The sequence below is a fragment of the Phocoena sinus genome, chromosome 5 (genome assembly GCF_008692025.1).
Source record: "Phocoena sinus isolate mPhoSin1 chromosome 5, mPhoSin1.pri, whole genome shotgun sequence".
Taxonomy (NCBI): domain Eukaryota; kingdom Metazoa; phylum Chordata; class Mammalia; order Artiodactyla; family Phocoenidae; genus Phocoena; species Phocoena sinus.
In genome coordinates, this window is record NC_045767.1 from 45,687,531 (window position 1) to 45,714,354 (window position 26,824).

General features: G+C 38.0%; 2 protein-coding genes across 3 annotated transcripts in view; one reads left to right on the forward strand and one right to left on the reverse strand.

The window, feature by feature from the left end:
* Window positions 1-3,543: 3,543 nt before the first annotated feature.
* DCAF16 (DDB1 and CUL4 associated factor 16) lies at window positions 3,544-15,603 on the reverse strand. 2 transcript variants are annotated; one of them, XM_032631895.1, is made up of 2 exons: window positions 15,380-15,603; window positions 3,544-6,409 (listed from the first exon to the last, which is right to left on the reverse strand). In XM_032631895.1, the coding sequence occupies exon 2, from the start codon at window positions 5,784-5,786 to the stop codon at window positions 5,136-5,138; it is 651 nt and encodes a 216-aa protein (XP_032487786.1). In that variant the 5' UTR covers window positions 5,787-6,409; window positions 15,380-15,603; the 3' UTR covers window positions 3,544-5,135. The 2 variants fall into 2 exon arrangements, with proteins under 2 accessions (XP_032487786.1, XP_032487787.1); XM_032631896.1 differs by having other exon boundaries at window positions 3,544-6,424.
* Window positions 15,604-15,676: 73 nt separating this feature from the next.
* Window positions 15,677-26,824, forward strand: part of NCAPG (non-SMC condensin I complex subunit G) — a 55,447-nt gene continuing 44,299 nt past the window's right edge. Inside the window, exons 1-4 of the mRNA XM_032631894.1 lie at window positions 15,677-15,939; window positions 16,865-17,068; window positions 17,581-17,809; window positions 19,565-19,710. Of these exons, the coding sequence (XP_032487785.1) occupies window positions 15,829-15,939; window positions 16,865-17,068; window positions 17,581-17,809; window positions 19,565-19,710 (690 nt within the window). The 5' untranslated portion in view covers window positions 15,677-15,828. The remainder of the gene's footprint in view (window positions 15,940-16,864; window positions 17,069-17,580; window positions 17,810-19,564; window positions 19,711-26,824) is intronic.

Here is a 26,824-nt window from a genome sequence, read left to right on the forward strand (position 1 = left end):
CAATGCCTTGGCTGTGGCCAAAATTAATGCTTTCAATTACTATAGGAACTTGGATTCTCTAGGTAGTGTGGTCAGCCCCTTGTGTCACCAGAGCTGTGCCACTCTATCAAGCCATTTTGGTTGCTCAGGGTTCAATCATAAAGCCACTCTAGGGTCTTTTTTGATGGACGATGGCCAAACTCTTGGACAGTTCCAATTATTTGTGCACCTCCCAAACAAAGTTGCCCCAACCAGACCTAGATAATACACACACAGCAAGATATCAGTTGATGTATTGGAGTGTCAGGTCTCATAAGCTGACACCATGGATTGAAGAGGGGCATTAAGCATGGGTTTAGTAGTTAACCCAAATATAATAATTCCCCCCCAATAAAATATTACTAGCTCCTTCATTTATAAGCTGCAATATTTTAAGACTGTTTCATCTGGTTTCTGTTGATATCTAGTTTGATACCATACCAGCTCAGTTTCTGTGTATACTAGGAACTCAGTTATAATCTTGTTAGGCTGGCTGGGATCCTGTCTCCTAGGTGAATACTGGTTATGTCCTACGCTAGGGAGTACAGCATAACTTTCCAAATGATTTCAGGAATTTTCATATCATGTTTCAGGGTCATCTATTTCTTCCCAGATAAACTATCCAAATTCCAGACTACTTACTGTTTTATGCTCCAACCCTAAGCTGTCACTAACATTTTTTTGAGCTTCAATTGGTTATTGTTCACTGTACAGTGTTATATACATTATCATGTCTTAAGTGGGTTATTAATAGATTCAAATACTTAAATACTTTGTATTGAATTGGACAAGTCACTTAATTTCTCTCATCTTCAGATTCCTCACCTCTGGAAATTATCTTAAAGTATCTTTCATAGTGTCATTTCAACGGGTGCTATAAGATTAAAAAAGAATAGATGAACATTAGTTATGACTTTGGTAAATACTGCCCAGCTGTGGAAGGTCATTTCCAGGTTTATAATGAGCTGCTGTCAATGAGAAATAAGCAATGATCAACCACATGCAGCAGCTGCAGGGGATGAGGGGAGAGGTTCCTCACAAAGGTCTATGCTCAATATGTAGGGGAAAAAAAAAGGCAAAAGTCACAGTATTCAGGTCTTAGAAGAAGGTAGAGGACTGGCTTTCACCGATGCCCCGCTTCTGCCTCAGTTTCAATGCTCGTTGCTTACAGGCTTGTTCTCTGATTCAACCCAAGCCCTGAAAGTCGTCCTTGAGATGGGGTAAGATATTATTTTTGCATTTACACGTAATATTTTTTTTTTTTTTTACCTGAGTGAAGATGTGGGTTGAAAGGATTTTTACACTGTGCCACGAAAGTTTATTTTTGAATATTTTTTTAGAAATTAACAAAATTCTCTTGGAATTAAATGGATTACATTTTATGTCACGTGTGGGCTGGAATAAAAGTGATTTAAGTTCAGGATTGACATTTTAAATGAAACGTGTATATTCCTAGTACATTTGATAACGGTTCTTCATTGGAGGCTACATTTTAAACTGACTCCACAGTTTAGAAGCAACTCTAGTACCGTCTGCCTGCTACATTGTTATTTTAAATCATTATTTTAAAATCAAGTATGCTTTTTCCATACCTTATTGAGAAGGGCTGGTCATAGCTCTTACAGCTAAGAGGAGCTGGGTAGATCAGATCACTGTGATACCTTTACCCTCTCCCTTTCCTTAGTCTCATATCCAAAAATTGTATAGTATATAATCCCACTGCTGCCACCAATAGAGATTAGAAGATTATATACAAGGATCACACTTAAACATGTAGCCATTAACTAAAATTTGTTCAAAACTGGCAAAGATACACCACAGAGATTTTCCTTTTGATGACGGCAAGTAGACACAGAAGAAATACCTGGTGGTTGGTGTCAGTTAGTGTAGCTCCTTCAATTTTCCTCAGTCCAATGGATACCACTCATTAGTAGAACTTATGTGCCAGCAGCTTGTATAAAGTTGTCTCATGAAGTCTGAGTAGTTATCCAGACTTTCTGGGCTTTTATACATACCCCAGCCATATGAGCGTAACACTTCTGGTCCTGATCTTTGTGTGCCACTGCCTTGTGAATTTAGTATATACAATTTAAATTTGTGTATAAAATACCTATTTATTTTATGTATTCCCTTAGCTGACTACCTCTTGTGGGGTTTAATTGTTGGAGTGTGCTGTCCATCTGAATTCCCACTACACTTCGATGACTGTCTCATTTTCAAATATTTAATGGCCAGTGTAAGGAGTAAGCTTATATTCTGTGACCCTAGCTCACAGTAAATGAGCATCAATGGCCAAAAGCCTTGGGGTAATTCACATTGGTTCAATTTATTTTAAAACTGATTTCTTATGTATATCATCTGATTTAATTTTGCACTCCCAGTGTCTGGATTATAGTAGGCACTCCATAATGTTATTAAATGACTAAATTTCTATTTAAAACTAATGGGCTGCTCCAAAAGATATTGAATTCTCTAACAATGGAGCCAAAAGTAGAAAATCATTTATTATGTAAGAGAATATATGTTTTCAGTAAGAAAACAACCCAAGTGACTTCTAAAGTCCTAATTGCTTTAAGAATCTACTCTAATATCAAAACACTGTTTTCAGCATAGAGAAAATGTTTTAGATGGATAGTTGTGATTGGAGTCTCAGCAAAATAATTCCCTAAAGGTGACTTAACATCTGCCCTCCTCCTGCCATGTCTAGATTTCTTCTGTTAGGAAGCTGATGGGCTTACAAAAAACATGTTTATGGTCTTCTGGGCTCAAGGTATCTGGACTGCTTCAACAAAAAGAGACTATCTGCGCCAAGACAGAATACCTTTAAATAACATTGATGTCTGTTTGTTTAGAAATTGTTTCCTTACTCTTTTGATAAATATTTCTATAAATAGGGAATAAACTCATCCTTCTTTATCCTAGTTATGGGGACTGCATTTAACCAAAGGCCCATGGAGGGAGAGTGTGAAAGTGGTAAATTCACCCCAACCCCACACCATGGCGCACAAAAAGAAGTAAAGGCTTAAGGCTTATTTAGGCACCTATCAATCATTTTGTGCAACCTGGAATTACTTATATACAAACAAATGGGTTCAAATCTGAGTCTTGACTGCATATCTGACACTTTCCTCTTCAAGTATGTTTCTTTTCTAGAGTTGCCAAGTCACCTCCTATCAGATACACTGTATCTCTATGGACTCTATTCAGCACTTGGTGAATGTTGAATATGCCTTAAGCAAAGCAGAATCTATTTCATTTGTGAAGAATAAATGACCATACTCTGTTCAGCATGTACAAAGCTGTTGGTTTATTCAGCTGGGAAGCTGGGGAAAGGCTTCCTTTGGGAATGAACAGCAAAAATGTGTTCATGAACAAGGCACTTTTACACACACACACACACACACACACACACACACAGAGGAACATATTATGGTTACATAAACATCAACAGATTTTAATTTTTAGACCCCTCTACCTCTTCCCACCTTCCCCTAAAAGAAAAAGAAAAAGAAACAAAGAAAGAAACAGGTTTTTGTAACATTTTAAAAACCAACTTCATAGAACACCTACATAGGAACAGTTACTGATACATTCAGTTACACTAACATTATATGGTTTCAGTTCAGTAACAAATTTTCCATTAACAAGTATTTTTTTCTACCTACTATAATTCCCTCCTTTTTCCTTAAGAGGAGACAACTAAGGTTCAGCAGAAACTACTCATTAGGTTATAAACATTCTCCTCTCTCCTTAAAGTCGCTATACATTTATAGAATTTGTGATTCCATTAATGCTTCAATTTTTTGATGCCACACTGTATACAGAACTTGATTATGGAGAATAGGAAAAAGCAAAACTAAAATAAGGAGAGATATATATCTTTAACAATCTGTTTTCTGATTCCCTTTAGATGCCCAGTCAACCAGGATCACACAAAGGTTTCACTCTTTATTGTAGGTGTGTGAAAAGACTTACTGGTCTCATGCATTTTATGTATGTCGATTTCTACGTTTTGACTCATCTAAATAAACACAGCAAGATTCATTTACAAGGGTACATATGCTTTCTATTCAGCCAGAAAAAAAAAATCTAAAGCTAGATGTAGAAAAACAATGATGCTAAAAAACTCTTCAACTTCAGACTGTATTAGGCTGAGAATTTCTGCAGTAAAGTTCCTGAAAAGTTTGCAATGGACATGGAAAGTGCATGAAGTACTGCTCCAGGGAACATCATACAGATGAAATACTTTAATCCACTAACATAAATGCTCTCTTAATTTTTTCCCATTGGTCTTTGGAATGGGTTTTATTTGCTCTTGACTAAGGTCTGGATGCCAAGATGCAGGAAATATATTGCCTATGGAACAGGTGTCTGTTTAATCCCCAGGTATGATCTTACAAGCCACTTTAGCTAGAGACTGCCTGGTGGGAGCCTATAAAATGTTTATGCTGTAACTGCAGGTTCCATAATAGGTCTGGAGCAGTGTAGGCTACTACTACACTACTGCACTCCCTCCCCACAAAACAGGAACTCCTAAAGGGTGCCATATATAGGTCTACCAATATAAAAAGAGGGAGATAAATCCATATTCCCACCATTTTCTTTTATCTAGTTATTCAATTTAACTCGGCTACCTCCCTAGAAATGAGTATCAGAGAAAAGTATGCTCAGAAAGGTGTTACTGGGAGTAGCTAACTTACCACTTTCCACAATGGCTATTCTGAAGGTTGGGTAACAAATGGGGTAGTGGCCTCCTTTTCCTTCCCATTAATAATTAGGTATCTAGTTAAGTCCATTAGACAGGCAGAGTAAACTGCGGGGAGAACTAAGTGTGGAGAATAGTCAACTTATCTCTTGTAATAAGGTCCCTTCTGACTAATTCTCTACTGAAGTTCTCATTTTAACCACAGGGTCTTTCAAAGTGAATGCTCACAATGCACATCTTCTGTACTGGAGTTACAGGACTCTTGGGTATTATATTCAGTACTTGATCGTATTTTGGCATACCAGGACAGTTTGGTTGAGAAGATGTTTGTTAGTTCCTCAACTGTGGGCTGTGTAACGGTATTCCTTTCTCAACTGGCAACATGAGAGATATGAGAAGGAACAGTGGATCTTTATAGTGATGCAGTTAGGAGTTTGTTAACTGCCTTTTGGAAGTCAGTGTAGGAGTAAGTAGTGTTGATGGGTTCAGTGCGGGTTGTTTCCTTAACTGTTTTAGTTAACCAGCCACAGCAACAACCAGAAACACATGAATTAGGAATTTGTTTTAGGTACTCAGGTATGGGAGTGGCTCTACTCAATGTTCGGCTTAACTGTTTGGTGGCAAATTGCAGTGCCCCATTTAGAGTGGCATGATCTCTAGAAAGCCGGCTGGGACTCATAAGGGGCTTTTGAAAAGGTGGGACTCCACAAGAAGCTAAAGGAGGCCATTCAGGAATTGGTTCCAGTTTGGGTACACAATGGGAGCAATGGGAGAGTCTTAGTCCTATCTCTCGTAGTATATGGACTGGTGTGCTAGCATCCAAGAGTTTAGCATGATACAACCAGGAATTAGGATTTAAAGATTTCCAAGTTGTAGAATATTTTAAAAGGCACTTAACCTGCCAGGCAAGACTCTCAAGAGGTGTTAGGTTGGGCACCACAGGGTCCTCTTCTTCAGAGGAATCCCACTCTTCCCCAGAACTCTCATTTAGGTAGTTAGCATTTTCTTCTTCCTCACTTTCTGATTCTGATAAGGGGTCAGGAGAGGGATTTCTAGGACCCATTAGAATAGAACAACAGTATAGAAAAAAAGGTACCAGAAAAAGGTAACAATCTAAGCCAGTAAAACACTAACACTGGCAAATAGAAGCAGAAGACGAGAAATCCTTTCAATAGGATTCATTTGTCTGTTTCTCAGTCTGTTACACACACAGTATGCCTCTGGCTCGCACCACTGTGCAGTTCTTCAAGATTATGTTGTATATTCTTCACTTACAAAGAAGACAGCTCAGTTCTCAGGACCAGTTCAGTGTGTAAAATTTAGTCACTTACCAGTGGCACAGGTCAGAGTCTCTCCTTCAAATCCTGGCTACCCAAGAAGAGAAGGGGTCCTTATCTAGGCAAGCTGATTTTCTTAGCATGGTCTCAACTGGTTGTGAAATTATGAAGAGACACTTTGTGTACTCTTTTTTGCTGGCAGAGATATTATATCTTTTTCATAATGAAAAGAAACTCAGTGGTCGCCTTCTTTGTCCGCTGGTGCAGCAACTTTTGCACAGAGGGATGGTGGGACGAGGTGTCAAGGATCTGTCTGGTGTGCACGGATCTGATGTTTTCCATAGGTGGTGCAAATGTCCTTGGAAACTGGTGACTTAGTTGTTGGACTATCTGGAAAGGTAGCCTTAACCTGTGAATGAGAAGACTAGAGACATGATATTAAAGCCTGAAAGCACTGGGTAACATTATTATCCATCTAACTTCATAGACTATCCAAGCACATGGTGTTGAGCAAGAAACCTTATCAGCTTTCCCATCTCTAGCACATAGGTTTAGGCAGAGTTTCCTACTGGGAATGGATCCTACCAAGACAAAATTGGGAAGAAGAGCCTGGGGCCACTTTAATCTTTTGTTGGTACATATCTGGGCTAGTTTGTTTTTTATCATGCAGTTCTAGCCCAGAAAATTACTTCTGCAAGAGCAGATCCCTTATGCTCCAAACTCCAAATAGGGAGCTATAAAAGATATCTTTTTTATCTTTAGAGGTGCTTGTTGGGATTAGTTTTAGGGGACCTGTGCTGGTTGTAGAGTTCTATCCGTTAGAACTCTTGCTGGGACCCCAGAGGTTGTGGTCCTATGACCATACTCTACAGATAATGAGGGAAGATGGCAGGTAAAAATCTTAATATAGCAGGAGTTAAAATGAATATAAACAGCTTAAGTTGACAATTAAAAGGCAGACACTCAGACTGGATCAACAAAACAAAACAAGATTTAACAATATGCTGCTAACAAAAGATATTTTAAAGCAAAAAGACCCAATTTGGTCAAAGCTAAAAATACGAAAAAATATATATCAGGTAACTGTGGACCAGAATAAAGCTGGGACAGTAATCTTAATATCCAACAAAAAATATTTCAAGGCAAAAAAATATAAGGGACAAAGATTGATGATAATACTAGTAAAAGGAAAACAATGAAAGTGATACACTCATCATAAACATCTATGACCCTAAAAGCACATCCTCAAAATTTCTCTAGTAACAACTAATAGAACTGACAGGGGAATATAAGCAGGGATACAAGCATTCTGAAAAAGTTAAAATATTAATATACTTTAGATATTATATTATTTAAGTATACAAAACTCTATACCAAACAGAACAGATATTAAGTACACACACACACACACACACACACAAATAGTTCATGCATTAGGTTATAAAGTATAACTAGATTCCAAAGGGTCAATTTCATTTAGACTAAATTCTCTAACCATAATGCAATAAAAGTAGATATTAAAGGTTAGTTAAAAGTAATCCTGTTAGGAAACTAAATAGCTCATGAATCAATAAAATGGAAATCATAAAAGATATTAGATATAAAACTGAATAATAATATAACCCCACAAGCAAAAATTTGTGGGGTATGGCCAAACCAGTACCTAGAAGAAATTTATAGCTTTAAATACAATGATTGAGGAAACAAGGAAGTTTAAATACGCACAAATTAAGCATTCAATTCAAGACAATGGAAAAGTGCAACAGCAAAATAAGCAGAAAGGAAATAATAAAGGCAGAAATTAAATAGTATATAAAAGAATAATAGAGTGATAAAACTGAAAGACGGTTTTCTGAAAATATGAATAAGAAAAACAAAACTGGTGAGAGTTATCAGGAAAGAGATTTTAAAATACCCCCCCAAAATTAAAAACATAATATATGCTAAAATGTGAAAACCTAGATAAAATGGCTAAATTCTAGAAGAATATAAAATACTAAAGTTTGTACAGGAAGAAATAGATAACTTGAATAAAACAGACCAGTATTAAAGAAACTCAAAAGGTAACAACCTATTAAAAACACCAGGTGCAAATGGTTTTATAAGAGCGTTCCACTAAACTTCCAAGGAAATTAATACATATTTTATATAAATTGTTCCAGAAAAAAGAAAAATAGCATAAAACTCCTTTTATGAGGATAATAAAATATTAATTCCAAATCTAGAGATGAAGCAAATAAGAAAGGCTCATTTCACTTGCAAAAATTTCAAATATTACCTAACAAAATGTAATAGTGTATTAAAGAAAAAAAGAATGTCACAATCATATAGAGCTTATCATAGGAAAGCAAGAATATCTCAACTTCATAAAATTTATAAATATAAGTCACTACAGCAATAAAATAAATTAGATAATTTTATTAACTATGGATATTTAACCGTTCTTGGTTCTTGATCAACACCTATTTATGTTTTAAAAAACAAAATGCTCTTACCAAACTAGGAAGAGAAAGTTACTTTCTCAACAAGGTAAAAATTATCTATGAAAAACTTTCAGCAAATATCCTAAATGAGAAACTTCAGATATATTCCCTTTAAAAATGAAATTAGGGAATTCCCTGGTGGCGCAGTCGTTAGGAATCCACCTCTCAATGCAAGGGACAAGGGTTCTATCTGTGGTCCAGGAAGATCCCACATGCCGTGGAGCAACTAAGCCCATGCACCACGACAACTGAGCCTGAGCTCTAGAGCCCGCGCGCCTAGAGCCCGTGCTCCACAAGGAAGAATAGCCCCCGTTCGCCACAACTAGAGAAAGCCTGAGCGCAGCAACAAAGACCCAACGCAGCCAAAAATAAATAAATTAATTAATTAAAAAAAAGAAATTAGATAAGGATGATAAGGACTGATATTGTGTAACAAAGTACCAGTGTAACAAGGTACCAAAGTCCTAATCAATATTTTTTTTAAAAAAGGTGTGAGAACTGGAAAAAAGATATAAAACTACTAATTTACAGATGATATGGTCATCTAACATTAAAAAAAGCCTAACTTATAAACTATTAGAGCTAATAAAAGAGTTCAACAAAGTTTCTGGATCTGAGATCAACCTATGACTATTCATTAATTTATTTATATAGCACTTAAAATTTTCCAGGTACTATTCTAGGAACTGCACAAATGTTAACTCATTTAAAATTCTCCTAACAATCCTATAAGATAGGTACTTTTATTGACCCCATTTTATACATGAGGCTTAAGCTACCTGTCCAGGGTCATATATCTACTAAGTGATAGAATCAGGATTTGACCCCAGGCACTCTTAACACCAGCAATACTAACCATGAAATGTATTACATACATCACTTGCACAATAGGGGCAAAATAAAAAACCTATAAAGGATTTAAGAACTAATCAATGATATGCGAGACCTCTATGAAGAAGACTGTAAAATTCTAATGAAGGACATAGATGATTTAAAATAGACAGACATTCCATGCTCTTGGATGGAACAATGAATATTATAGGAACTTTTTTCCAAATTAATTTATACAATTCCAATATGTTAAGAATAAAATTCCACATATAGCTAAACAAACTATTTAAGCAGAAGAGTAAAGTAAATATCATGGCCTACAGGATATTAACACATACTATTACACATGTTACAGAAGCCACAGAAATTAAAGTAGGGTGGTTAGAATAAGAACAAATAGTCCAATGGAACAAAGCTCAGAAATAGAGCCACATAAGACTTAAGAATGTAGTATACAGTAAAGTTGGCACATAAATCAAGGGGGAATGAATGCATTTAGTATATAATAATATTGGTAAAAACTGGCTCATTACATGAAGAAAAATAAAACTGTATACCTATATAATGCCACATACAAAGGAGGACTCATGACAGGTTAAAGACCTAAATGAGAATTGTAAAACTATATAGTTAATAAAATATAATGCAGGAGAATATCTTTGTGACTTAGGGCCAGAGAAACACTTCTTAAAAAAACATAACGCACAAGACCAAAATACGATGAATTCAATCACATCAAAATTGGTATTTTTGGATTGAACTAAACACATCAAGAACAAAGTTAACTACAAATCAACAACAACCAAAAAGGTAGCAGTCTCAATAAAGAAATGGACAAAGGACAAAAATATCCAATTTACAGAAGAGAAAATCCACAGGCCATTAACTATATGATGAGTAAATAGATATCACATTATTCTATTATTTTGGTAAAAATTAGAAAGCTGGAAAATGCCAAGTGTTCGTGAGGGGACTAAAGGAACTCCCTTAGAAACCAGCACTACTGGTGGGATTACAGACTGGGGTAACCTTTCTGAAGAGCAATCTGTCAGCACTACTTAGTCAAACTATTTGCAAAACTCATGATGTAGGAATTCCACTCTTGGGTATATACAGCAGAGAAATTCTCCATAAGACCAACATGTACTCTGGGGAGTCATCTTTGATGGTAAAGAAATAGAAGCATTCCAGGCTTCCATCACTGGAGGAGTGGATAGGTTAACATGTGTTAAAAGCACATTAGAAGTATACATAGCAACATGGATGGACTAAAGGCATAGGTCCGAACGAAAAAAGCAAAACCAAAATATCAAGATCCCACTCACGCCATCATGTAGGAATGATTTCCAAAATGAAAGTTAGTAAACATCTCTAGTTTCAAATACACACTGAAGTGGATATGGTCTGGCTTCGTGTCAGTACTATTCCTCTAAAAAACATTTCTCTGGCTTCTACTCATTCTTTATCTAATTTAGTTCTCTGCAGTGTCTGGCACGTATTAGGGGCTTAGCAAAGTTTTTGGAAAAATTAATGAGAGAATGATGAAGGCCTGCTGTAAGTAACTATACAAGCATGTTTCACTTTTATTCTAGGGAGACAAAAATTCCTAAATTATATTCAGGTGATTTGGTAGTATGTTGTACAAAGAGAAATGAAATAATTTTTTTAAACAAGATCAACAAAGATAATGCTACTAAAGCAATATAAAGGTCACTGCTTTTAACTTCATCTTTAAGAACATGAGTGCAAATACTTTTAAAAGTTTATAATATTATTATCTACTTCAATCTGAAAAAAAAAGGAAAATTTAAAACATACCATAAGTATTTTATTGAGACAGGTGTTAACTTTTTTAAAAAACTAATTAATTAATTAATTATTTTTGGCTCTGTTGGGTCTTTGTTGCTGCGCTTTCTTTAGTGTGGCGAGCATGGGCTACTCTCCGTTGCGGTGTGTGGGCTTCTCATTGTGGTGGCTTCTCTTGTTGAGGAGCACGGGGTCAGCAGTTGTGGCTCCCGGGCTCTAGAGCACAGGCTCAGTAGTTGTGGCGCACAGGCTAGTTGCTCTGCGGCATGTGTGATCTTCCCGGACCAGGGCTCGAACCTGTGTCCCCTGCATTGGCAGGCGGATTCTTAACCACTGCACCACCAGGGAAGTCCCCAGGGGTTAGCTTTTAATTCTTCTGTCCTCTTATACTTTTACTATTTTCATTTCAACCAGATTCCATTTGCATGATTATTGATTGGCTATACTTCAGTAATTATGTTGCTCAAAGCATTCTTTAAAAGGCTCACCCTACTTTTTTTTGTTAAGCAAAAATAAAAAAGTTTCTTTGAAGGCATACATAAATTCTAGAGTGAACCCATCACTGTTACCTATTTACATTCCATGAGTAATAATACCCTCATATCAAAAGTGAATTAACCACTTACTCTGTACACTCCCATGTATAATTTACTTTGAAAGAACCATTTTTCTGTAATTTCAGAACTAAACAGACTTACCATATGAATTAGTTAGTTTGCTTAGTTTAGTTGCTACAATGTGTTCTTTTCCCTATAGCATTTAGAGAAAAAGTCAAGACACAGGTAACCTAAAGGCAGTGAGTTTAAGCTTAATATAGCATCTTTTTTTTTTTTTACCAGTTTTATCGAGGTATAATTGACAAATTACATATATTTAACATGTACAATGTGATGCTTTGATATATGTATTCACTGTGAAATGGTTACACAATCAAGCTAATTAACATACCCATCACCTCACAGTTACTATATATTTTTGTTTGCATGTGATGATAACACTTGAGATCTATTCTCAGCAAATTTCAAGTATACATGATCAACTATAGTCATTATGATGTACATTAGGTCTCTAGAAAGGCTGTATGCTTTGATATCTATTTCCTCCACCCGCTAGCCACCGATAACTCCCATTCTACTCTTTATTACTATGAGTTCAACTTTTTAAGATTCCACATATAAGTGGGATCATACAGTATTTGTCTTTCTGTGTCTGGTTTATTTCACATGGCAGAATGTCCTCCAGGTTGACCCATGTTGTTGTAAGTTGCAGGATTTCCTTCTTTTTAAAGACTGAATTGTGTATGTATGTAAATGTCACATCTTCTTTATTCATTCATTCATTGATGGACACTTAGATTATTTCCATATCTTGGTTACTGTGAATAATGCTGCAATAAACATGGGAATGTAGATATATCTTTGAGATAGTAATTTTATCCTTTGAATATATACCAAGAAGGGGGATTGCTGGATCATATGATAGCTCTATTCTTACTTTTTTGAGGAACCTCCATATTGTTTCCCACCAACGTGTATAAGGGTCCTAATCCTCACCAACACTTGTTATCTTCTGACTTTTTGATAACAGCCATCCTGACAGGTGTGAAGTGATACCTTATTGTGGTTGTGATTTGCATTTCCCTGATGATAAGTGATGTTGAGATCCTTTTCATATACATGTTGGCCATTTGTAGGTGTTCTCTGGAAAAATGTCTATTCAGGTCCTTTGCTCATTTTTAAAGCAGGTTATTATTAATTTTTTTGCTACTGAATTATATGAGTACTTATATATTTTTGATATTAACATCTTACAGGATATATGGCTTGAAAATATTTTCTTCCATTCCAAAGGCTGCCATTTTTGTAATCTAGTATCTTTTTTTTTAACTTTTCAGGTAATGTTCCAAAAATACTGAACAAAAACATATTAATCCCCCCTGCCCAAGCTGGTCAAAATATACTTAGGCTGACCTCTGGTGGCCAGATGCCTCATCCCTCAGTAATGACAAAATGGTATGAAGTCACCTCTCATTTGTGGGTAACCAAATAAAATATGCTAAATGAAATAATATTGTTAGAAATTTCACAGTTAAACAAAGCAACAAAGGTAGCAGGCACCCAAAGCATAAAGAGAGCTGAGCAATTAAAGGCCACAAAATAAGAAAAATTTCTCCAAATATTAGTTTGTTCTGACTTTTAGTTCACCAGTTGATTTTACATGAAAAACAAATGGTATATTCAGTGGTTCCCAAAGTAAGAAGAGTTCTACACTATCTAATACTGTAGTCACTAGCCCCATGTTTATTGAGCAGTTTGAAATGTAGCTAGTGTAAAATAATTCCCAATTCCAAAGACTTAATAGGAAAAAAAAAGAATGTAAATTATCTCATCAATATAATTTATGTTGAGTACATGTTGAAATGATACTTTGGATACAGCTGGTTAAAAAATTAATGCCCGTTCTAGGTTTCTTTCACCACAGCTGTCTAGGTATTCTACATTTTAGCTATAGTGAGATTATAAATGTTATCGACTATATTCCATGCACTCTTAAACCTCTGCTTTCTCTCTAGCTGATTAACCTAAAATACCCACCCCTCTTGCCTTTTCAGAAATTAGACATCTTGATAATTTTGAAATTATGGGCAACCCAATATTTACTATTACTGCTACCATATTTACTATTTTAACTAGCATCTGAATACCTGCAATGTTTCAGGAATTAGGACTATGAAGAGAATAGATGAATAAATTATGGCATGCTCATACAACAGAATTCTAGAACAACCTATATGTACCTCAGTTTCCTCTTCTTAAAAAGACAGAAAGAATTTACAAGGGTTGTGCCTAAGGATTAAATGAAGTAAAGTGCTTAGAACAGTGTCTTGGCATATAAGGTGATGAAATAAAATTCATATTTTATGGCAAGACAAGAAAAATTTAAACATAAAAATTTTCTCTGCCTGTTTGGGCCTCCTCCCTCCCCTTTAGTGTGTGTGGTGTATCTGCACTAACCAAACCTTCTTAGGAGATAACCTTCCTTCTTAATCTTGTAAGGAGTCAAGATGACCCATGACCTACTACTCTCTTTGTAACTATAGATCTGGATTGTGTAAACTGTCAATAATACGTCATTTGACGTATAACCCTTTGTCTCAAAAACATATATTACTGGGCTTCCCTGGTGGCGCAGTAGTTGAGAGTCCGCCTGCCGATGCAGGGGACACGGGTTCGTGCCCCGGTCTGGGAAGATCCCACATGCCGCGGAGCGGTTGGGCCCGTGAGCCATGGCCGCTGAGCCTGCGCGTCCGGCGCCTGTGCTCCGCAACGGGAGAGGCCACAACAGTGAGAGGCCCGCGTACCGCAAAAACAAAAAAACCCAAAAAAACCCACATATATTACTGTGCTTAGACCTCAAAAGGGCAGGACAGTCCTGAGCCTCCTGAAAGATTGTCTCACAGGTTATAACCCTCAGGTTGGCTTGAATAAAATTCTCCATTTCTTTCCTAGATCAACCATTGGTTAATTTTTCCTCGACAATGGGTCCAAAAGGTGTTGTTATGGTTATGAAAATATCAATATAAATAAACCTCAAAAATAATACTGAGTGAAAAAACCAAGTTGCACATAGGATCATTCATATAATGTTAGAACATGAAAACAATACAAGATACTTATTCAGAGATTTATTCATATATCATTAATACATAAAAATTAACAGTAAATTCAGAAAATCCATTGCTGCTGGGGAGGAAAGATAGTTCAACAGGAAAAAAGGCGTACAGCCTGCTTTGTAATCTATTTCTTTAGATGTTAATAATTGTCTCAAATAATTCCATTAAAGAACAGTTTAAAGACTTAGTTCCTGCCGGAAGGCACTCCAAATTTCTTTTATCTTACCATTACCCTAAACTCTTTTTCCATTCTGTGTTGAAAACATTGCCGTTATGCACCTCTGTAAACAGGCCTCGAAAGCCGGTACATCTAAAACAAGCTATACCTAAATTAACCCGTGCCTCTCTTCCCATACTGCCTTACACGTTTGCAGACTCTCCACCAGACGCGGACCTAAGGCTTAAAAATACTGCGGCCCGCCTCCATCTGGAGACCTCGGAACATCCTCCTTTCCAGTAGAAACCAGGCCGCCGCCCAGCACTCCCGCACGCCCTAGATCTCCCTTCTTGACGGATCTCCGAACGAACCCCTCCTCCCCTTCAGCGGGGGCGGGGATTCGTCCCCTCAGCAGATTCCCTTTCTCACCCAAGAAGGATCCGTTCTTCTTCCTCGCCTCACTCCCAGCCTCAAGACACGACTAAGTCTGGCGCCATCAGCTCTGATCCAACAGTCACTCCGCCGCAAGACTCGCAGTCCGGTGGATACCACTTCCGGGGGGCGCCAACTCCTCCTCCTCTTAGAAACGCCACTTCCCACTCGCAAAACGGTTTAAAAGACCCTAAGCGCAAGCGCCGCATCGGTGGGGTTGAAGGGGGTTGTCCCATCTCTTCCCATTCGCTCCGCTCTAAACTCTCGCGATAGTCTCGCGTATTTCCTTCTCCCGCGGGAGTTATTTGAACGTTCTGGCGGTTATCACGCCCTAGGCTGTCGGCCGCCTGCAGACTGAAGCATACCTGTGGAGTCCTTGACCGTGGTCAGTCGGGCCAGCTGAAGCCGAGCGCTGACAGGCTTCGTCACGACAGGGTCCCGGCGCCATGGGGGCGGAGAAGAGGCTGCTGCCGATTAAGGAGGCCTTCCAGCTGGCGCAGCAGCCGCACCAGAACCAGGCGAAGCTGGTGGTGGCGCTGAGCCGCACCTACCACTCGGTAAGCGATGCGGCCCGCGGCACCGGGCCCCCGCCCCTCCCTTCCCCGGCTCGGCCTAGCCTCTCCCGGGGGCTTCCCGCGACCTTCCCGACTCCGCGCACCAAGACTCCAACCTCCTTAACTTTCACGACCTGGTTCGGAGAGGCACACCCTCTCCCCTCCCCCGCCTCTTCCCAGCGGCCCGTTAATCCTCTGGCGGTGAACTTGGAGAAGAGTTTGCGCGTACCGTGGCGACCGGGCATCTAGTGTAGGGCCGCAGCGTGGATCCTGAACGCGGTGTTGTCCCTCAGATCACCGCCCACATTTAATTACGTAAACCTAGCCTCACTGTTAAATTGTATCAAATCACCAATTAGCAAATTAATCGTTAGGACTTGGCTCTTCTTAGTCATGTAAATATTGTTTGTTTCGTTTTTAAATGAAGCCTCAAGAAGAATAGGACCATGAATTTCGGGGGAATAAATTATCTTGAGGTCCGAGAAAAATTGTAAGTCAGTATAGGGCTTGAGGGTATGAGGTAGGATGTGAGTTATATCAAAAGGAAATTGCTGTGTAATGTTAAGGGTAATACGGTAAAATGCAAAAGCTGTGGTTGATTTTGGGTTGTTCATGAAGAAGCAGATTTTTACTAAACTGGTACCAAGGCATCATATTGAGAATTCAAGGGTGTTAAAAAAAAAAAAAATCAGAGGAGTCCTTTCACTGTCAAAATTCATGTTTGTTTTCTTTCTGGGAGAAATAAATTTCTCTGGAGAGAAATTTGTGCAAATTTATTTCCCCTTTGATGGTTTGGATAATTGAGAGTTTACTAAATAATGATTTTAGTTTGTTTGCGTTAGGGCTGGTGTTTTCAGTGTCTTAGAGTAATGTTGAGAAAAAAGGATTTTATCCCTGCAGTTTGTGAAGGGTTTCTTTTCTCTTTCAGGTGGATGACAAAACAGGTTTTTATGAGGAGTTTGTTAATTACCTTAAATATGCTATGGTGGTCTATAAACGAGAACCAGCTGTGGAGAGGATAATAGAATTTGCAGCAAAGTTTGTTACTTCATTTCACCAATCAGATATGGAAGATGATGAAGAAGAGGAAGATGGTGGCATTTTAAATTATTTGTTTACTTTTCTATTAAAGGTATACAAAAACTAGAATTTCGAGGGAATATTGTAGAAAATTTTACTATTTTAAAAGGGCCATGGGAGTTTGTATATCTTAGAGAATGAATATCTGGTAATTGAGAAAATGTCTGAACGAATCTGCCTTTTATAGGAAATATTAGAACTGTCATTAAGATTAAAAAGTGAACTTTTAAAAACTCCAGCATTAAATTTTTAATGACCATTCTAAACCAGTTCTTACATACATTTGTTTGAAATGGGTTCTCTAGTTCAGCAGTAAAGAGTTCCTCCGAAGAGGAATATGCTCTTGTAATTTAGCAGATACTTTAGACTGTGTATTTTGAGACGTTTACGTTGTGTAATGTGTATTTAGCATGTATATATGGATCAAGGTAGCATTATAGTTTTTCTGCAAGGAATGAATTATTGCTATAAATTCTTGAATTCTAAACATAGAATTCAAATGGTATGTCATTATTTAGTAATGGTATGTGACTTGGAATAAATTTTGTTTTGTTTCTGTTTTAGTCTCATGAAGCAAACAGCAATGCAGTTAGATTTAGAGTATGCCAGCTCATAAACAAGCTCTTGGGAAATATGCCAGAAAATGCCCAGATTGATGATGATTTGTTTGATAAGATTAATGAAGCCATGCTTATTAGATTGAAAGATAAAATTCCAAATGTAAGGATACAGGCAGTTCTTGCTCTTTCACGCCTTCAGGATCCCAAAGATGATGAATGCCTGGTGGTTAATGGTATGTATAGCTCCTTAAATCCTTTTTCAGTTTCACTGACTTTGTTAAATTCTCAGCAGGTGAATTTTCTTATATGAAATATTATGGAAGAGCATAGTTTATATATACACACACACATACATGTATGTAAAAATATATGATTAAAAAAAATACCCAAGTAGCCACCATCCAACCTAAAAATAAATAGAGCATCATCAGTACCTCTGAAGCCTATCTTATGTCCCTTTCTAGTTATATCACTCTCCCTCTGAATTAACGAATATCTTGAATTTTGGGTTCCCTTTTGTTTGTTTGTTTAAACAGTTAACCACATGTATATACTTCTAAGTAATGTTTAAGTTTTGTGTATCATTTTGTATGTTTTGTGGATCATACTATATTTTTCTGTGCTCTCAACATTATTTCTCATTGTAACATTCATCCATGTTGATATATTACTGATATACTGTTCTATTGTATGAATGTAAGACAATTTTATTGTTTCTAATATTGATGGACCTTCTAGTTGTTTCCAGTTATTTTCCTCTTAAAATACAGTGTCGTTGCTATGAACTTTCTTACACAGTACATGGCTTCTGGTGCACAGTTTTTCTAGGATATGTATCTAAGGGTGGACTTGTTGGGATATGTGCATTCAGCTTTATTAGATGAGGTACAAGTGTTCTACAAAACATTTATCAATTTATATTTCCAATAACAGTGCATAAACGTGTTCATTGAGCCATATCCTCTCTAGTGATTGGTACTGTCAGATTTTTAAATTTTTGTTAATCAGGTTGTGTGTATCATATGTCATTGTTATGCATCTTTTCATATATTTAGCAGCCAATTTTGTTTCTTCTGTATAATGCCTATTAACGTGTTCTCATTTTTCTATTGGTTTGTCTTATTAATTGGAGTTCTTTATATATTCTGAAGGGAAATCCTTGGGTTATATGAATTGTTAGATCTTCCTGCTTTCGATGGATTATTTCACTGTCTTCACTATGTCTTTTTTTGGGCAGAAATTCCTCATGTCAGAATTACCAGTCTCTTCCTGTATGATTTGCACTTTCTTTTACTTAAGCAATCTTTCTCTACCTCTGGGCTCATAAAGATAGTCATATTCCAGTTTTCCATATATGCCTAGGTTTATTTTGGGAACTCTTCTGGTTTGTTTTTCTCTTTGTCCCTGTTACTACCTTTATAATTTTGATAACTGGTGGTAGTTGTTATTTTTTAGTGTTAAATGAGGGGCATAATAATATGTAAAACATATATGTTTAGTAGTCAACATATACTTGATTATAAAGCATGGGAAAATCTGAGAAATAGAGGTGAATAAATATTTAAATACAGGAAATGAGTTTTGTTCAATGAGTAAAATCAGAAGTTATTTCTTTTTAGGATTCATTAAAAATCAAAATACTGAGCTCTTTATAAAGCCATATCAGTTTAAAATAAACTGGCTTCCATCCTAGACTTGTTTCTAAATCTTAAAGAGTAGCAAAGACATAATCTGAATGATGGATTTTCCATGATCTTTAGGGTTATTTTCAGTTTTAGCCTTCCTGCCCAGTCCATTGACTAATTTCTAATTCTGTCCTTTTTAAGGGATGTTGGAAGAAAAAAATCTTCAGCTAAAGTTAAATGTGTAAGACTAAGAAATGATTTTTATCATTTTAAAGATTAAATATCAAAATGTGGGTTATCTATGACTATGGCTAACTAAATAATATGTTGTTAGCATACTAAAATGTATTGCTCTATTTTTAGCATATGCTACTTTGATTGAAAATGATTCAAATCCAGAAGTTAGGCGGGCAGTGTTATCATGTATTGCGCCATCAGCAAAGACTTTGCCAAAAATTGTAGGGCGCACCAAGGATGTGAAAGAGGCTGTCAGAAAGCTGGCTTATCAGGTAAATAAGTCCAATGTCTTATATAGACATGTTCTTAAAAGACAAGAAGTTGTATTCTTAAAATACTTTTTTTTAACATCTTTATTGGAGTATAATTGCTTTACAATGGTGTGTTAGTTTCTGCTTTATAACAAAGTGAATCAGTTATATATATACATATGTTCCCATATCTCTTCCCTCTTGCGTCTCCCTCCCGTCCACCCTCCCTATCCCACCCCTCTAGGTGGTCACAAAGCACCAAGTTGATCTCCCTATGCTATGCGGCTGCTTCCGACTAGCTATCTATTTTACATTTGGTAATGTATATATGTCCATTGCCACTCTCTCGCTTTGTCACAGCTTACCCTTCCCCCTCCCCATATCCTCAAGTCCATTCTGCAGTAGGTCTGTGTCTTTATTCCTGTCTTACCCCTAGGTTCTTCATGACATTTTTATTTTTTCTTAGATTCCATATATATGTGTTAGCATATGGTATTTGTCTTTCTCTTTCTGACTTACTTCACTCTGTATGACAGACTCTAGGTCCATCCACCTCACTACAAATACCTCAATTTCGTTTCTTTTTATGGCTGAGTAATATTCCATTGTATACATGTGCCACATCTTCTTTATCCATTCATCTGATGATGGACACTTAGGTTGTTTCCATCTTCTGACTATTGCAAATAGAGCTGCAATGAACATTTTGATACATGACTCTTTTTGAATTATGGTTTTCTCAGGGTATATGCCCAGTAGTGGGATTGCTGGGTCATATGGTAGTTCTATTTGTAGTTTTTTAAGAAACCTCCATACTGTTCTCCACAGTGGCTCTACCAATTCATATTCCCACCAGCAGTGCAAGAGTGTTCCCTTTTCTCCACACCCTCTCCAGCATTTATTGTTTCTAGATTTTTTGATGATGGCCATTCTGACTGGTGTGAGATGATATCTCATTGTAGTTTTGATTTACATTTCTCTAATGATTAATGATGTTGCGCATTCTTTCATGTGTTTGTTGGCAGTCTGTATATCTTCTTTGGAGAAATGTCTATTTAGGTCTTCTGCTCATTTTTGGATTGGGTTTGTTTTTTTGTTATTGAGCAGCATGAGCTGCTTGTAAATTTTTGAGATTAATCCTTTGTCAGTTGCTTCATTTGCAAATATTTTCTCCCATTCTGAGGGTTGTCTTTTCATCTTGTTTACGGTTTCCTTTGCTGTGCAAAAGCTTTGAAGTTTCATTAGGTCCCATTTGTTTATTTTTGTTTTTATTTCCATTTCCTAGGAGGTGGGTCAAAAAGGATCTTGCTGTGATTTATGTCATAGAGTGTTCTGCCTATGTTTTCCTCTAAGAGTTTTATAGTGTCTGGCCTTACATTTAGGTCTTTAATCCATTTTGAGCTTATTTTTGTCTATGGTGTTAGGCAGTGTTCTAATCTCATACTTTTACATGTACCTGTCCATTTTTCCCAGCACCACTTATTGAAGAGGCTGTCCTTTCTCCATTGTACATTCCTGCCTTCTTTATCAAAGACAAGGTGACCATATGTGTGTGGGTTTATTTCTGGGCTTTCTGTCGTGTTACATTGATCTATGTTTCTGTTTCTGTGCCACTACCATACTGTCTTGATTACTGTAGCTTTGTAGTATAGTCTGAAGTCAGGGAGCCTGAATCCTCCAGCTCCGTGTCTCGTTCTCAAGATTGCTTTGGCTATTCGGGGTCTTTTGTGTTTCCATACAAATTGTGAAATTTTTTGTTCTAGTTCTCTGAAAAATGCCAGTGGTAATTTGATAGGGATTGCATTGAATCTGTAGATTGCTTTGGGTAGTAGAGTCATTTTCACAAAGTTGGTTCTTCCAATCCAGGAACATGGTATATCTCTCCATCTATTTGTATCATCTTTAATTTCTTTCAACAGTGTCTTTTAATTTTCTGCATACAGGTCTTTTGTCTCCTTAGGTAGGTTTTTTCCTAGATATTTTATTCTTTTTGTAGCAATGGTAAATGGGGTGTTTTCTTGATTTCACTTTCAGATTTTTCATCATTAGTGTATAGGAATGCAAGAGATTTCTGTTCATTAATTTTGTATCCTGCTACTTTACCAAATTCATTGATTAGCTCTAGTAGTTTTCTGGTAGCATCTTTAGGATTCTCTATGTATAGTATCACGTCATCTGCAAACAGTGACAGCTTTACTTCTTCTTTTCCGATTTGGATTCCTTTTATTTCCTTTTCTTCTCTGATTGCTGTGGCTAGAACTTCCAAAACTATGTTGAATAAGAGTGGTGAGAGTGGGCAACCTTGTCTTGTTCCTGTTCTTAGTGGAAATGCTTTCAGTTTTTCACCATTGAAGACAATGTTGGCTGTTGGTTTGTCATATATCGCCTTTATTATGTTGAGGAAACTTCCCTCTATGCCTACTTTCTGCAGGGTTTTTATCATAAATGGGTGTTGAATTTTGTTGAAAGCTTTCTCTGCATCTATTGAGATGATCCTATGGTTTTTCTCCTTCAGTTTGTTAATATGGTGTATCACATTGATTGATCTGCGTATATTGAAGAATCCTTGCATTCCTGGAATAAACCCCACTTGATTATGGTGTTTGATCCTTTTAATGTGCTGTTGGATTCTGTTTGCTAGTATTTTGTTGAGGATTTCTGCATCTGTGTTCATCAGTGATATTGGCCTGTAGTTTTCTTTCTTTGTGACATCCTTGTCCGGTTTTGGTATCAGGGTGATGGTGGCCTTGTAGAATGAGTTTGGGAGTGTTCCTCCCTCTGCTATATTTTGGAAGAGTTTGAGAAGGATAGGTGTTAGCTCTTCTCTAAATGTTTGATAGAATTCGCCTGTGAAGCCATCTGGTCCTGGACTTTAGTTTGTTGGAAGATTTTTAATCACAGTTTCAATTTCAGTTCTTGTGATTGGTCTGTTCATATTTTCTATTTCTTCTGGTTCAGTTTTGGCAGGTTGTGCATTTCTAAGAATTTGTCCATTTCTTCCAGGTTGTCCATTTTATTGGCATAGAGTTGCTTGTAGTAATGTCTCATGATCTTTTGTATTTCTGCAGTGTCAGTTGTTACTTCTCCTTTTTCATTTCTAATTCTATTGATTTGAGTCTTCTCGCCGTTTTTCTTGGTGAGTCTGGCTAATGGTTTATCAATTTTGTTTATTTTCCCAAAGAACCAGCTTTTAGTTTTATTGATCTTTGCTATTGTTTCCTCCATTTCTTTTTCGTTTATTTCTGCTCTGATCTTTATGATTTCTTTCCTTCTGCTAACTTTGGGGTTTTTTTTTTTTTGTTTGTTTTTGTTTTTGGTTTTTTTGAGGTACGCGGGCCTCTCACTGTTGTGGCCTCTCCCGTTGCGGAGCACAGGCTCCGGACACGCAGGCTCCGGACGCTCAGGCTCAGCGGCCATGGCTCACGGGCCCAGCCGCTCCGCGGCATGTGGGATCTTCCCGGACCGGGGCACGAACACGTGTCCCCTGCATCGGCAGGCGGACTCTCAACCACTGCGCCACCAGGGAAGCCACTTTGGGGTTTTTTTGTTCTTCTTTCTCTAGTTGCTTTAGGTGCAAAGTTAGGTTGTTTATTCGAGATGTTTCCTGTTTCTTATGGTAGGGTTGTATTGCTATAAATTTCCCTCTTAGAACTGCTTTTGCTGCATCCCATAGGTTTTGGGTCATCGTGTCTCCATTGTCATTTGTTTTTAGGTAGTTTTTGATTTCCTCTTTGATTTCTTCAGTGATCACTTCGTTATTAAGTAGTGTATTGTTTAGCCTCCATGTGTTTGTATTTTTTACAGATCTTTTCCTGTAATTGATATCTAGTCTCATAGCATTGTGGTTGGAAAAGGTACTTGATACAATTTCAATTTTCTTAAATTTACCAAGGCTTTATTTGTGACCCAAGATATGATCTATCCTGGAGAATGTTCCATGAGCACTTGAGAAAAATGTGTATTCTGTTGTTTTTGGATGGAATGTCCTATAAATTATCAATTAAGTCCATTTGTTTAATGTATCATTTAAAGCTTGTGTTTCCTTATTTATTTTCATTTTGGATGATCTGTCCATTGGTGAAAGTGGAGTGTTAAAGTCCCCTACTATGATTGTGTTACTGTCAATTTCCCCTTTTATGGCTGTTAGTATTTGCCTTATGCATTGAGGTGCCCCTATGTTGGGTGCATAAATATTTACAATTGTTATATTTTCTTCTTGGATCGCTCCCTTGATCATTATGTAGTGTCCTTCTTTGTCTCTTGTAATAGTCTTTATTTTAAAGTCTATTTTGTCTGATATGAGAGTTGCTACTCTAGCTTTCTTCTGATTTCCATTTGCATGGAGTACCTTTCTCCATCCCCTCACCTTCAGTCTGTATGTGTCCCTATGTCTGAAGTGGGTCTCTTGTAGACAGCATATATATGGGTCTTGTTTTTGTATCCATTCAGCCAGTCTGTGTCTTTTGGTGGGAGCATTTAATCCATTTACATTTGAGGTAATTATTGATATGTATGTTCCTATTCTCATTTTCTTAATTGTTTTGGGTTTGTTATTGTAGGTCTTTTCCTTCTCTTGTGTTTCTTGCCTAGAGAAGGTCCTTTAGCATTTGTTGTAAAGCTGGTTTGGTGGTGCTGAACTCTCTCAGCTTTTGCTTGTCTGTAAAGGTTTTAATTTCTCCATGAAATCTGAATGAGATCCTTGCTGGTTAGAGTAATCTTGGTTGTAGGTTTTTCTCTTTCATCACTTTAAATATGTCTTGTCAGTCCCTCTGGCTTGCAGAGTTTCTGCTGTAAGATCAGCTGTTAACCTTACGGGGATTCCCTTGTGTGTTATTTGTTGTTTTTCCCTTGCTGCTTTTAATATGTTTTCTTTGTATTTAATTTATGATAGTTTGATTAATATGTGTCTTGGCGTGTTTCTCCTTGGAGTTACCCTGTATGGGACTCTCTGTGCTTCCTGGACTTGACTAACTATTTCCTTTCCCATATTAGGGAAGTTTTCAACTATAATCTCTTCAAATATTTTCTCAGTCCCTTTCTTTTTCTCTTCTTCTTCTGGAACCCCTATAATTCGAATGTTGGTGCGTTTAGTGTTGTCCCAGAGGTCTCTGAGACTGTCCTCAGTTCTTTTCATTCTCTTTTCTTTATTCTGCTCTGCAGTAGTTATTTCCACTATTTTATCTTCCTGGTCACTTATCTGTTCTTCTGCCTCAGTTATTCTGCTATTGATCCCTTCTCGAGTATTTTTAATTTCATTTATTGTGTTGTTCATCATTGCTTGTTTCATCTTTAGTTCTTCCAGGTCCTTGTTAAATGTTTCTTGCATTTTCTCTATTCTATTTCCTAGATTTTGGATCATCTTTACTATCATTATTCTGAATTCTTTTTCAGGTAGACTGCCTATTTCCTCTTCATTTGTTAGGTCTGGTGGGTTTTTATCTTGCTCCTTCATCTGCTGTGTGTTTTCTGTCTTCTCATTTTGCTTATTTTACTGTGTTTGGGGTCTCCTTTTTTCAGGCTGCAGGTTCATAGTTCCTGTTGTTTTTGGTGTCTGTCCCCAGTGGCTAAAGTTGGTTCAGTGGGTTGTGTAGGCTTCCTGGTGGAGGGGACTAGTGCCTGTGTTCTGGTGGATGAGGCTGAATCTTGTCTTTCTGGTGGGCAGGTCCATGTCTGGTGGTGTGTTTTGGGGTGTCTGTGGACTTATTATGATTTTAGGCAGCCTCTCTGCTAATGGGTGGGGTTGTGTTCCTGTCTTGCTAGTTGTTTGGCATAGGGTGTCCAGCACTGTAGCTTGCTGGTCTTTGAGTGAAGCTGGGTGTTGGTGTTGAGATGGAGATCCCTGGGAGATTTTCGCCGTTTGATATTACGTGGAGCTGGGAGGTCTCTTGTGGACCAGTGTCCTGAAGTTGGCTGTCCCACCTCAGAGGCACAGCACTGACTCCTGGCTGTAGCACCAAGAGCCTTTCATCCACACAGCTCAGAATAAAAGGGAGAAAAAGTAGAAAGAAAGAAAGAGGATAAAAGAAAGTAAAATAAAGTAAGATGAAATAACATAAAGCTATTAAAATAAAAAATAATTATTAAGAAAAAAAATTTTAAAAAAGGAAAAGAAAAACTAAAACAGACAGATAGAACCCTAGGATAAATTGTGAAAGCAAAGCTATACAGACAAAATGTCACACAGAAGCATACACATACACACTCACAAAAAGAGGAAAAGGGGAAAAAATAATAAATCTTGGTCTCAAAGGCCACCTCCTCAGTTTGGGATGATTCGTTGTCTATTCATGTATTCCACAGATGCAGGGTACATCAAGTTGATTGTGGAGATTTAATCCGCTGCTCCTGAGGGTGCTGGGAGAGATTTACCTTTCTCTTTGTTTGCACAGCTCTCGGGGCTCAGCTGTGGATTTGGCCCCACCTCTCCGTGTAGGTCGCTGGAGGGCATCTGTTCTTCGCTCAGACAGGACGGGGGTAAAGGAGCCGCTGATTCGGGGGCTCTGGCTTATCCAGGCCGGGGGGAGGGATTGGTGTGGAGTGTGGGGCGTGCCTGCGGCGGCAGAGGCTGGCATGACGTTGCACCAGCCTGAGGCCTGCCGTGCGTTCTCCTGGGGGAGTTGTCCCTGGATCACGGAACCCTGGCAGTGGCGGGCTGCACAGGCTCCCCAGAAGGGAAGGGAGGGTTGTATAGTGACCTGTGCTCGCACACAGGCTTCTTGGTGGCGACAGCAGCAGCCGCCTTAGCGTCTCATGCCCATCTCTGGGGTCCGCGCTGTTAGCCGCGTCTCGTGCCCATCTCTGGAGCTCCTTTAAGCAGCATTCTTAATCCCCTCTCCCCGCGTACCAGGAAGCAAAGAGGGAAGAAAAAGTTTCTTGCCTCTTCGGCAGGTCCAGACTTTTCCCTGGACTCCCTTCTAGTTAGCCGTGGTGCACTAACCCCTGCAGGCTGCGTTCATGCCGCCAACCCCAGTCCTCTCCCTGCGCTCCGACCGAAGTCCGAGCCTCAGCTCCCAGCCCTGGCCCCAGCGGGTGAGCAGACAAGACTCTTGGGCTAGTGAGTGTCGGTGAACACTGATCCTCTGTGTGGGAATCTCTCCACTTTGCCCTCCGCACCCCTGTTGTTGTGCTCTCCTCC